The 12,420-nt window shown below is 39.4% G+C and overlaps 1 protein-coding gene across 6 annotated transcripts in view; it reads left to right on the plus strand.

The window, feature by feature from the left end:
* SPIRE1 (spire type actin nucleation factor 1) overlaps nucleotides 1–11,640 on the plus strand; it is a 209,775-nt gene extending 198,135 nt beyond the window's left edge. For 5 of the 6 annotated variants that reach the window (XM_047827151.1, XM_047827156.1, XM_047827154.1 and 2 more), the window contains exons 12-17: nucleotides 599–772; nucleotides 5,039–5,176; nucleotides 5,773–5,843; nucleotides 6,382–6,409; nucleotides 6,505–6,641; nucleotides 8,196–11,640. In XM_047827151.1, the coding sequence (XP_047683107.1) occupies nucleotides 599–772; nucleotides 5,039–5,176; nucleotides 5,773–5,843; nucleotides 6,382–6,409; nucleotides 6,505–6,641; nucleotides 8,196–8,454 (807 nt within the window). In that variant the 3' untranslated portion in view covers nucleotides 8,455–11,640. The remainder of the gene's footprint in view (nucleotides 1–598; nucleotides 773–5,038; nucleotides 5,177–5,772; nucleotides 5,844–6,381; nucleotides 6,410–6,504; nucleotides 6,642–8,195) is intronic. The other variant, XM_047827152.1, reaches the window with a different exon arrangement.
* The last annotated feature ends 780 nt before the right edge of the window (nucleotides 11,641–12,420 follow it).

Consider the following 12,420-nt stretch of genomic DNA (forward strand, 5'->3'; position numbering starts at 1 on the left):
ACTTTAAAAGTATGACCATTAATTTAAACTTTAGCTATATTAAAACAAGGAATCCTTTTGTATTTATAATCCTTACACTGAAGATGGCAGAAATGTCTTTGTTGGTATTCATTTTTATTTTTATTGTATCTCCCTCTGTTTCCTTAGGATGTTTAAAATGTAATTTTTTTTTCATCACTTGGTCAAATGATTGAGGACAATGGCCCATCTAAGTAAAAGGAGACTTGTCTTTCAGTACCTTCCTCAGTGTGCTGCATGCTCCCCACTGCCCCCAGAGGTGGTTGCCTCTGTCCTGCCTCCTGGTGAGCCCTGTTCAGGGGGCCACTAAGTTAGAAACATCTTAAGTCTCTGGTTTGTGAATTCTGAGACTCCCTAGGAATGACTTCATGGTATGATTACTAATTTGCACATGTGGAAGCAGACGTTGGTGTGGACACACACATGTGGAATCTACTGTTAACATCCTCTGTGGTGTTTTTGTTTTGTTTTGTTTTTCTTTCATGCTCTGTAACCACTATTTTTAGGTCACTCATGTTCAGCATTATTTTCTCCTTTTCTTTCCCCCTGCCATTTTCTTTTTCCCTTATCTGTTGTTCAGGTTCCTAGGATAACCAGTGTATGGCCAAGGACGCCTTTCCGACCACTTTTTTCTACCATACAAACAGCTTCTCTGCTCAGCTCTCATCCTTTTGAAGCAACCATGTTTGGGGTAGCAGGGGCTATGTATTATCTATGTGAGAGAGCTTTTACCAGCAGGTGGAAATCCTCAAAGGTTGGCCTCTTTCTGCTGGTTCTGGGGATTATTTTACTCTATCTCTTTGACAGTGATACCTCAGCTACTGCACTCTGAACAATTAACAGCTTAGATGGGCACTTTGCTTCTGATTGTTGATTCCAGTCTTTTGTAGGATGCATAGATTACACCATGATCTCAGTTGAGAGGAAAATGACCTTGAAAGGACAACAAACTCAAAATGCAGCATCGGATTAGAGGGACCTGTGAGTGACCCAGTTATATGGCAGGAAGAATGCCGTCTCCTCTCCATGTGCAGGGGCACTCAGATAGCCTGTGGGTGCTTGCCTCCCAGGGCCTTCCTGCCATCGGATCGGCATTTGCTCCCTCATTCAGCTGGCAGAGCAACCGCCTGCCAGGCCATATAGCCACAGGGGACTCCCCCACAACCCATGAAACCATGTCATTTCTCGTTTCCCACACACCCCGCCATGAGCTCAGAGGGGCTGTGCACCTGTAGCCCATGCCTGCCCTGGGCTCCAAGAACCTTCTTCCCCACACCTTTCATACAGCTGCATTGTGTTCGTCAAGAGTGTGGCATGGTGTTTAGGACAACCCACTTCTAGAAGTTTTAAGTTTTCCTTTTATTGATGCGGTTATTTTAAATATTTTAAATAAGTATGCATTTTATTATTTTTTAGATTTTCATACAGAATTATTTTTTAAAGAAAATCCAATACTTTCCAAACTCCAGTGAAATAAAAAGCCCTCAGACTATGCCCAAGCTTCCCCTGCCCCCAGAGTAGCATGTGCTGCTGACTAGTGTTCGCAGCTGCCTGGTCTGTTCTGCTTCATATAGGGTCCTGGCTCTGTGAGGTCCTTTATTTACTAAACATATCCTTGACAAATGAACCAGCAGCTGGTTTCTTTGTTATTCTTTATTACTCATCTTGGTTTGGAAAAGAGACTCTGAATGTAAATGAAATACAACAAATTCCTTTCTCTTCTTATTTGTCATGAAATAGAGGCTAGATCTCTATTCTTTTTCCATTTTAGATCTTGGCCCTTTGGGCAGTACATGGTCAGGTGCAGGGATGGCATTTTAATTCCTGTCACTCTTACTGCTGCTATTACTGGAGATCTGACATTTTTATACATTTTTTTAACTTGTTTTATTTTTTGTTTTTTTTTTTTAATTTACATCCAAATTAGTTAGCATATAGTGCAACAATGATTTCAGGAGTAGATCCTTAATGCCCCTTACCCATTTAGCCCATCCCCCTTCCCACAACCTCTCCTATAACCCTCAGTTTGTTCTCCATATTTATGAGTCTCTTCTGTTTTGTCCCCCTCCCTGTTTTTATATTATTTTTGTTTGACATTTTTATTTTTATTATCAATACTCCCCAGACAGAGATATCTGTATACTATGTCTACATATCACTGTAGGCAAACAGTTCACTTTGACTTTTAAAATTGAACCTGAAAAAAGAGAAGAGTAATTAAACTTAATAGGTGCTATTTTAATTTAAATCTGCCTTTGATTTATTAAAAACTCAAAACAGCAATGGTCATTTTGGATAATTTTCAAATATCTGCTACTTACAAAGTTTTTGCTAATTAAGAATACTATATAAAATATAACTATTCCCATTCTTTCTGTGGCTCAGTAACCAGAGTATACATTATGTTATCTAATTTCTGTGCTCCCTAACTCTGACCCTTCTGGATGGTAAATGTAATCAGAATATTCAGCACAAACTCAGCAATTTTAGTGACATACATCAAAAGTAAGTTCTAAAGGCTCATCTCCCCCTATAGCATATTGTAATCTTTATTAAAACTCTTTCAGATTTAGCTTCCCTTTCCTAAATTTAGGAGTGAGATTGAGGCACAGAGAAGCAAGAGGATTTTAGAGTCCCATGTCTGGCTGTGACAATGAGCTCTGGGCATGTGGAGGAATGACCGAGAGCTCTCACTCACTGTTAAAGCCCCAAATGCTCCTCACATTTTGGAGCTTTAATATCTCCGCAAGATCTGTTAAGGTTAAGGCTTAATTTGGCATTGGGGATGTTTAATTTTTTTGCCAATTGAAAAAAAATAATGAAAACTATTCTAGTAACTGTTTATTATTTTCTTTCATGTTGCATTAAAGTTTTGTTGTCCTTGGGAAAGCACCAGAATTAAAACATTAGCATTTGACCTGATGGAAATTATTTTACTAAACAGTAATCTGCCTGAAAGTTAGAGAAAGAATAAGAACACCCACAAAATACAGTTTCTTATTATGTCTTACGAAGTACTGGATTTGCATATGGTTCAAAGCAGTAAGTTGAAAGTATGCTTGATTAAGCCCTTTTGTGATTTAAGACTGAGAAGAGGGAAGTAGAGCCTGTCAGGTCTATTATGTGTGTTAGGATCTCCCTGCAAATAAAAAGGATTCCCATCTACCAGAAATGTTTACCGTCCCAGGCATTCCAGTTGTTAAGTTAATTAAATTGGCACTATTTGCCATCTTCCCATAGCAGCAAATCTCAGGTGTTGATTCTCTGATTAGTTACTAGATTCATACATTATTTTGTTCCACCTCAGCAGTTTTGTCACATGGTTAACTATCAGAAAATGCACAAAAATCATACTCAGCAAATGAATAAAAAAGACCATAGGAAACTTCTTATGAAATATGTTAAAAGCTGAGAAAAGCCATCATTCAGACATGTGCAGCCGACAATACCTATCTCCTGCAGAATTGTAGTGGCCTAACCTTCACACAGGCAGTGCATTGTTCCTACTTGACACTAAGCTGTTTTCTCAGGGTGGAAGAAAACTGAGTGGATATTGGACACCAATTTAATCCTGTTATGTTTGAAAACTTTTCCCATCGAAAGAGAAAATTATGTGATGGTGATTTTTTAAAAAATATTTTAGACTAGCAAATGATACAGTCTTCCTGAACAGACTACCTTCCCACCCTCTGGATACAGCTTAGTATCCTCTTAAACATTCCTCTTAAAAATTCAATTGCAGGATTTTTTTCCAAAACATTTTTAAGCAAATTTAAAGTTAGCCTGACCAGACATGATTTTGTATTGATTGTTAGTAAGAAGCAGTTCTTCAAACTACTTTTTTTTTAGTAAATGCTAATGTTTATCAAGTTTGCAACCTAGATTTGTTTTTGTTTTTTCTGATTGAAAGACAGAACTGAATGTTAAAACTCCATAAACTGACTGCATTCATAGTCATGTGCTTTCTCATTTGGCTTGTTTGATTCCAGAATGCCTGTGAGCAATGCTATTGTGTGTGTGTGGGAGTGAATTATAATGTGTTTGCACTGAGAACATTAAGTCTCAGTGTCCCTACACCACAATGGCCCCTGTGAAGCCTGGCAGGGTGAGAATGCACAAGACCGTTCTGTCTTTCTATTAGATCCACCAATCAAACACAGGGCCGGATGGGGAGCAGATGGGGGTGAGGCTCTTTATTCAGTGGGATCAGTTACATCAACATCTTCCTCAGCTGTTTTTAGGGAAGCCATTACCATAAGACAGCCGGCATAAATATTTATTGTGAAATTCTTAAGATTTTCTCCACATCTTTCCAGTGCTGATTGTACATTCAGCAGTTGTTTAAAAGTAATAACAGAAATCTAGAGAACCATGGTGCAGCCTGTAGAGGTTGCTTTTTGGCTGGAAACTGCACCAGTAGTTACATGTTTCAGTTCTGCTCATACCATTAGGATTTTTCTCAATGTGCTGATGTAACTTACCACTAAATAATGCTTCTCAGTATAAATTACTAACCACCTCCTTTTGGCTATTCTGGGTACCACAAACCAGTTTTCTAAATAGTACCAATGTTGTAGATTTGTTATTTAAGTATTAGCATATAGTATACAAATAACAGGAAGCAATGTCTTTGCAGAATTGTAGGAGAAAACAGATGTCAATTTGTTTTAGAACAAGAAAATGTTCTTTCAAGATTTCATTACACAGATACATAGCTCTGCTTAATGAAATAGAAACTTGAGGCAAAATATGTACTCAAATGTGAGGAACTTTCCTTTCCTGGAAATTTCTATAGGTTATAATGTTTGACATGGTCCCCAGAAGTTTTCTGCCATCTGTTGTCTTAGTGTAATTAGAAATTATGTGGTCCCCAGAGTGAGCCAGCTCTGTTCCAGTGTTCATTGGGAAACCTCTTTTCTTCTCTGGAGCTACTAACCAGGTGTCTGATCTGAAGGGAAACTGTGCAGTGCCAGAAAAGGGGGGTGGGAGTTTCTTATTCATGTGGAATTTTGAATTTCAGGAGGAATTCTGCTATCCAGTGGAATGCCTAGCTCTTACTGTGGAGGAAGTGATGCATATTCGTCAGGTCCTGGTGAAGGCAGAGCTGGAAAAATACCAACAGTATAAAGATGTCTACACCGCCCTGAAAAAAGGAAAGGTAGAGAGCTGTTTAAAGTTGGTTGATAAGTAGGGTTAGAGGAATGGTGAGTCCCAGGCCTGGTCTCCTGAGGGAGTGGTCTGCTGGCAGCCAGATGGTACAGGACTTTTAGGGGATTTCAGGAGGTAAGAGGCTTACCCTGTACTACACAGTTCCTATTCTGCTTTGCTTACAAAAGAGAGTATTTTTGTTTCTCTCTGAGAAATCAAAAACTTTGGAAGACTTAAAACAACCATAATAAATAGTGGCATGCCTTCATAAAATCATGTCTGCATTTAGTTGTTATACTTTTAAAGGATTTATAAAGAAAATACATCTGAAAAATGGAAGAGACTGTTTCAGAACCTTCTTCAGATTGATTCCATGATGATGAGCCTCTGAGAGCTATAGCCTTTTATTACCTTTTAAAAGTGGAATTATAAGTAAATAGCCAAATTATAATTCTTACAGAGCCAAACTTGAAAACAGGGTTTCTGAATTCTCTTTTTCCTTCTGTCTGCTAAAGGTCCCTAATATGTAAAAGTATATTTAGACATGTAAATTAGGAAATTAACTGTTGGCAATGCTCTTCTCTCCCTTTAAATTTGTATTTTTAGCTCTGCTTTTGTTGCCGAACCAGGAGATTTTCCTTCTTCACCTGGTCTTATACCTGTCAGTTCTGTAAGAGGTAAGGTTTTTTTGTAATTGATGTAAATAAATACTACTTACATTCACTGTTTAGTCATTTTTCCACACAGGAACAGTATTAGAAATTACCCCAATTTGTTATCACATCGTATTGTGCTTGTGGGTTAGTCATACTGATTTCTTCAAAGAGTAGAGCAAACAGTTACTTAGCGTTATAGCTGGAAAATGTTTCTCCGCATGTACTTCTTTTACATAACTAAGGTGATCCTAATAATCATATGTCTTGTTTAAACACAAAAAGTAGATGTGATTGTCATGTGATCCTTCCCTAGATAGACAAGTAAGAAAATCCCAGACAGATGAGAGTTGATCCTTTTCCAGGAAACAGTGTAAGAGTTCAGTTTCACAGATTATCTCCTTGGCAATCCACGGTTGTATCAGTCCGTTACATTCTGGTGGAAGAACAAGAGAGTTTTTGCAGTTTGTTATAGAAATTCACAACCGCACAGCCATTGACTTCTCTCACTCTCCGGTCTCATCACGTCAATGCTGAGTAACACTTCTGATTTTGTGTACAGGCCCGTGTGTTCACAGTGTTGCAAAAAGGTAAGCTAAGCTTGGCAAAATTATAACTTGTGTTAATTTTAAGGAGTCCACCTCTTTAACAGTACTGCTCACTCTGGTTTCATTTGGGATAATAGATGCGGCTGCCCTCTAAACCATACTCCACTCTTCCCATCTTTTCATTGGGACCTTCTACCTTGCAAAGAGGGGAAAGTTGCATGAGGCCAGAAAAAACCCCCACTGGCCACCATCGGCCACTCCGGAGCATTGCCAGGTGAGTAAGACACCTGAGACTTTACTCTGTAAAGGAAGAACGTTCCTTTTGAGAACCAGTGACAAAGTAGGGTTTGGGCTCAGGGTGCTTTAGGTTGGGTGGTTGGTTTTAATATAGTCTTGACTTGCGCACAAATCTTCAAAATTTCCCAAAGGTAACTTGTCAAGGGATAATAGCTAGCTACTTGAAGCATACTTGAATGTCATCATTTTTTTTTCTATTTTAGAGGTAATTACTTTTGTGTGTTCTCTAAAAGTCATCTTTAAAACTGACCTTGTTTTCAGTGCAGTTGAAAACCTGCACCTGAAGTTGTCTTTCTTTCCTCCTTAGTTTTGAAAGCAAATCTGTTTAGGTCTTGGTTTCCAATGGTCTGTAAGAACTTTGGTTTATCTTCCTATTGTAAATAAGGCAGAAATAAAGCTTTATGCCAAGAGCTTTATGGCAATTAAAAAAAAAAAAAAACCTGAATATCAGTCCCTTTGCATTTAATGCAGGGTAAGGTTAGTGTTGGTCCTTGAGAAAGGATGGAGATCAGGCCAGCTCGGCTCACGTACTCACATACTCACAGGCCAAAAAGGTTGGGGTTTTATGTACCAGCTGCCCCCTGTCAGGGAGAGGCACTGGTGCTGAGCACTGGGCAGCCCCACTCCTGCACACCACAGATGTGGGCGGCAAGGCAAGGAAGCTGTGAGCCCAGCAGGTAACTTGTGCCCGGCACTGCTGCCCCTGTGCTGCCCACTCTGCCCTGAGACACTGCTGCTCTGTGGTGGCCTCCAACTGTGGATCATCACCTGTGAGCTCAAGGCGACGGGACACGTTGTTGTTCCTTTCTGTACATACTCCACACCTAGGTTCCTATTTGGTTTAACTAAAGTAGTAAACGAGTAGATGATTCCTAGTTATTTCAAAAAATTGCCCAGAACAATTACTGTGATGAGGTCTGGTGAACTCCAGCTCTCTGGAATCCAAATAGTTAGTCATCCAAATGTAGAGAATTAGAGAATTATTAGGGAGGGGAAGGTGTATTTGAGAAACGCAAAAATGTTGAGAAAGCTGGTCCCTAGATAACTTTTCAGGGTAAGACATATTTACCTCAGCTTACTGTAATCTGCCCCACCATCTACAGTTAACTAATGTTCATCAACCCTGACACAGGGCCACTGGAGAAAGAACTTGAAGTTCCTTCTGAATCACCCAGAGGACGTTAGCAACATGTACTTTGTATCATTTTCATTGTTAAAGTCCGCTAGACGTCATGTATGTTAATCAGGTGAATACTCTGAATGTCTTTTTTTTCCAAAAATTCTAGAAGGGACACTAAGAGTTTTCAGTATTATTATTTCTTAATAAAGCATGTTTCCTGGTTTCTTTTTTAAAAAAATATTTTGAATTTTACCCCCATTAGAAATTCTTCCTTTGGAAGGACATGAGGTGACTCACCCATTCAGTAAAATGTTTTGGCAGCAAATTTACCTTTTTTGCACCTAGTTGCTCAGTATTGCAGGAGAACTGTGAGTAATGATACTGGATTCAGAACATTTTGTTTTGTTCCAGGTTCTCCTCAAAATCTAAGTCTGTGGACAAATCAGATGAAGAACTACAGTTTCCCAAAGAGTTGATGGAGGACTGGAGTACTATGGAGGTGTGCGTAGACTGCAAAAAGTTCATTTCGGAAATCATCAGTTCGAGCCGGCGCAGCCTGGTGTTGGCCAACAAAAGAGCACGATTAAAAAGGAAAACACAGTCTTTCTATATGTCCTCACCGGGCCCCTCGGAATACTGCCCTTCAGAGAGGACTATCAATGAAATCTGAGCCTGTGCCTTTCGGTTGCTTTGTGTTCAGAGTCGGCACTAGCGCGGGAGAAACACTGAGCTGCACTGTCTCCTTGCCGCGGTCTTAGTTAATAGGCTTGAATTCGCATTAGATCAGGTTTTTGCTGCATCACGTTGTTCCACAGACTGAATGCTGTGTTCATATCGATTGATGGTATGTGACAGGTCAGCCGATTGCTCCTTTGCACTGAGAGATAACAATAGTTTGAAACTTGCTTGTGTGTGTGTGTGTGTGTGTGTGTGTGTGTGTGTGTGTGTGTGTGTGTATGTGTGTGTGTGTGTGTGTGGATTTAGGGGCCAGAAACTTTTTCCTTAGTTCAGTTCCTTACTGTTCCCTCAGATAATTTCCTGACTAAGGCAAAAAGCTTCTCACGTGGGAAATCAGCCTCACAAAGGCATCGATGTCAGCACAGTCCTAAGCAGTAAGTCATATTGGCATTTCCACCTGACAGTGTTCCTATCTAATGTACATAGTGACCAGGCCCCGCCACACACCAGGTACCTGGAGTCGGGGCCAGGCTGCTCATCATCTCATGGCACAAAACCTGGAAGGGTTTGTTCATACTGTCAAACTGACTTTAAATTATTGTTGCTCTGAGATAAAGACTCCGAGGGACTTCACGCCTGCATTCTAGTGCAAAACATCTGGATAAGCCGTACACCCAAGTGGGTGACCGTTTTCCTCCAAGCTGCTGTGTTTGCCCCAGTGCAATGGATCAGTGTCTCCTGAGTGGGTGACAGGTTTTCATTCCCTTTCTTGAATGTATTATGGTTACTTGTAGTTTTGCAACAGAGGTCTAAGAATTAAAGTTTTGTGGGAGTTTCAGGAGAAAGGAACGCCAAAAGTCTGTCAAGAAGTTGAGTGTGTTTTGGGTAACTATGGGGAGGGTTGTGACCGCACAGGGTGCCAGCTATTGCCGCGCCACGGGGACTGAGCTGGAGCTCTTCCGTTTTCAGCTACATTTTTCATAACTTTATAGTCTTAGCCATCACGACTAAATTAAGCCACAATTTGGTATCTAAGGTCTCAAACTGAAATTAATTTATTTTTATAAATGAATTTTAAGGGAAAAAACATTGTCTAGTTCTTTTAAAATTACAAGAAAATTAACCCACCAGTAGGCTTTTTGGATGCTTTTTGCACAAGTTTTCCTTGTAAATGACTGGAGTGAGTAGGGTGGGTTTTTGATGAAGTAGGTTGGAGGATGGCATTATATACCTGAAATTTCCCCGCTTGTTTGTCCCATTCCAGGAGCTGTACTTTATTATTTTAGTATGCTTAGAAATGACCAAATTGCCATTGATGTTTGGAAAATCAGTGAATGCACATACGCAATAATTTCCTGAAAGCTATAGGACACGCCTGTAGTCAGCACTGCAACAGCACCATTACATAAGAGGCATGGCAGTCACATTTCATACCACAGCAGAATAGAGTAACATTTCTATATTAGATTAACAGTAATACCTCAGAACTGCTCTGGTAGTAGTTTTTAATGGATTGAAATTTACAATTTAGTAAATGGCTTAAAATTACTTATACTTAACGAAATAAACTTTACCAATTGACTAAAATAATGCATGTTAACAGTTCGTCTGTGTTTGCATGTGAAAGTGGGCCACCAGAGAACCCTTATTGAGTTTGCAAGTGTTTAAATTATTTTAAAGACTCTTGTGCAAGAGATTTAAACATTATATTGGGCAAATCTAATTTATAACATTTTCCAAGGGACTATTTGGACTCTGTACCCCAGAAGGTTTGGTGGAAGCCATGCCCTTTGAGGGCCCCAGGCTTGGACCTCTAAATGACTACCAGGAAAAGGAACGGTATGTGTATACATATATAGACATGACCCAAGATAGTGTGCTTTTTAAAATAATGACTAGTTTACTGCTGTTACTAAAACATAAGAAACTAAGCCCCCCAAATGAGAATTTCGCTTACATTCACAAGGCAGATATCTAGCCTCTCTCAATCTTTGGCTTCACCTCTTCAGGTTTATGATACTGTATGGGCTGATTTAGGCATGATCACTCTTACCAGAGCATTAGAATGTAAATCCTTCAGCAGCATTAACAAGGTTTGTCAAATGGATGGTATGTCTGCTTGAGACAGTTTGCAGAAAGTAGTGTAAGAAGAGGGCATGTGGTACAGTTAAACTTGCAGACGTTGAATTAACATCACTTTTTGTTGCCAAAACAATTTCTTACATTTACCCTTTCCTTACCCATGACATGTACCCGTCACCTCGACTAAGTTAGGTAATCTGCCGAGGGTGATTCACCAACAGCTTGTGGAGCATGGTTGCACCATCCTTAGCCTAGTCTGACATTAGGACTGCCTCCCTCTTCTTAACTACTAAAATAACATACCATCACAGTGTTCCTTTTTTTTCCTGGTTTCCGGCCACTGTGCATTTATACCTGATCCAGCAACAACAAATTATTGGCTAGCTGGTCTCAAAAGGAGCCTGGTGTGTCTGAGAGCTCGCACGCACACTGAAGCAGCCCTTGGTGCATCCTCCAGCACCGTCCTTTTGTCCCAGACCTCACGAGCTTGCCCTGATGGGAGGTGGTTCCTTCCCCACGGCCTAACTTTCTACCCATGTCAGAGTGGTTAAGAATGCTTGTAAATAGTGTAATATATGTATTAATATTTGAAAGGCATTCATTCAGTGGACAATGGGAATTAACTCTCCCAGGGCAAGTAAAAATTAAGTCAAATAATTGATATGTACATTGACTTAACAGTCTTACTAGATTTCAAGTCTTAAGCCTTTCAAATTAAACCAGAAGGTTGTTATGTAGGAGTTTTAAAAATGATCTTAGTTTTGAGGAGACTGTGTGATTAGCACCGTGAACTCATACCATGAATTTTTTAAGGCTTTTATTTTTCTAACTGTATTAATAAATATAGGACTGGATTTTAGGTGCCACAGAGGAGACATGAGCGTTTTAAATTATGTTGCTATTTGCTAAAGCAAAATGGCAGAAAATTTTGTTCATGCAAAACTGTACACTGACTGGACTTTGACCTGGCTTCCTGTGTGTATAAAAGTCAAGGTATTGCTGGCATTCAGGGTGACATATCGGTACTAAACATTTTCCATTCAAGTCTTTTATTTTAAATAAGTTTAGGGAAAAATAAAATGGCTTTCCATCATAACTTCTGTGTTGAGTTCCTGTTGTAAAATGGTGATGTCTTTCGGTAACTAGCTGTCAGAAGTCACCTAGGTTAGAAAGGGAAGACACCTGTATCATCCACAAGTTATGATCGGTTTGAGACATACAATCTGACAAGGACCACACTAGAAAAAAATTTTTTTAAATTGAGCCACTGCCATAACTCTGCTGTGGAACCAAGAAGCTGTGACTTCTTTTTAACCCTCAACAGTACAAGAAATTAAAATTCTGTAAATAGTGTATAACGTTTTGTCATAGAAGTCACATACATGGAGACAAATTATGTATAGAAAGATAAAGCTCTTCTGTTATTTTTTCCAAACAGAATTCCCCAAGGGATACATTCCTAAAATGTCCTGTGATAAGAAAATTTCCTGTTGTAGTATGTAAATTGCTTGAGGAGAAAATTAGGAAGTTTAAACCCACAATGAACTTAGGGAAGTTATATTTTTATTAACTAAAGAGAGAGCATCACTTAAGATATTTACATATCTCAAATATTACCTGATACTGAGTTTGATACTCATTTACACACACTATCCTTTTATTTGTCAGGCATATTTTAGGATCTTCCACTGAAGCTTCTCTGTGAGGTATGTGTAACAAAACACTTGTGTGGGTCCAGCTCTCTCTCCAGTGTACACAAACTTTCTCAGTCCAAGTCAGATTCCTAGTGTTGTACCTCCTGGACCCCAGAGATACAGAAAACTTGGATACCACAAAGAGGAAAGCTTTGTGTAACCCTTAATAACTGTATCTGTCT

Source organism: Prionailurus viverrinus, chromosome D3 (assembly GCF_022837055.1).
Source record: "Prionailurus viverrinus isolate Anna chromosome D3, UM_Priviv_1.0, whole genome shotgun sequence".
Lineage (NCBI taxonomy): Eukaryota > Metazoa > Chordata > Mammalia > Carnivora > Felidae > Prionailurus > Prionailurus viverrinus.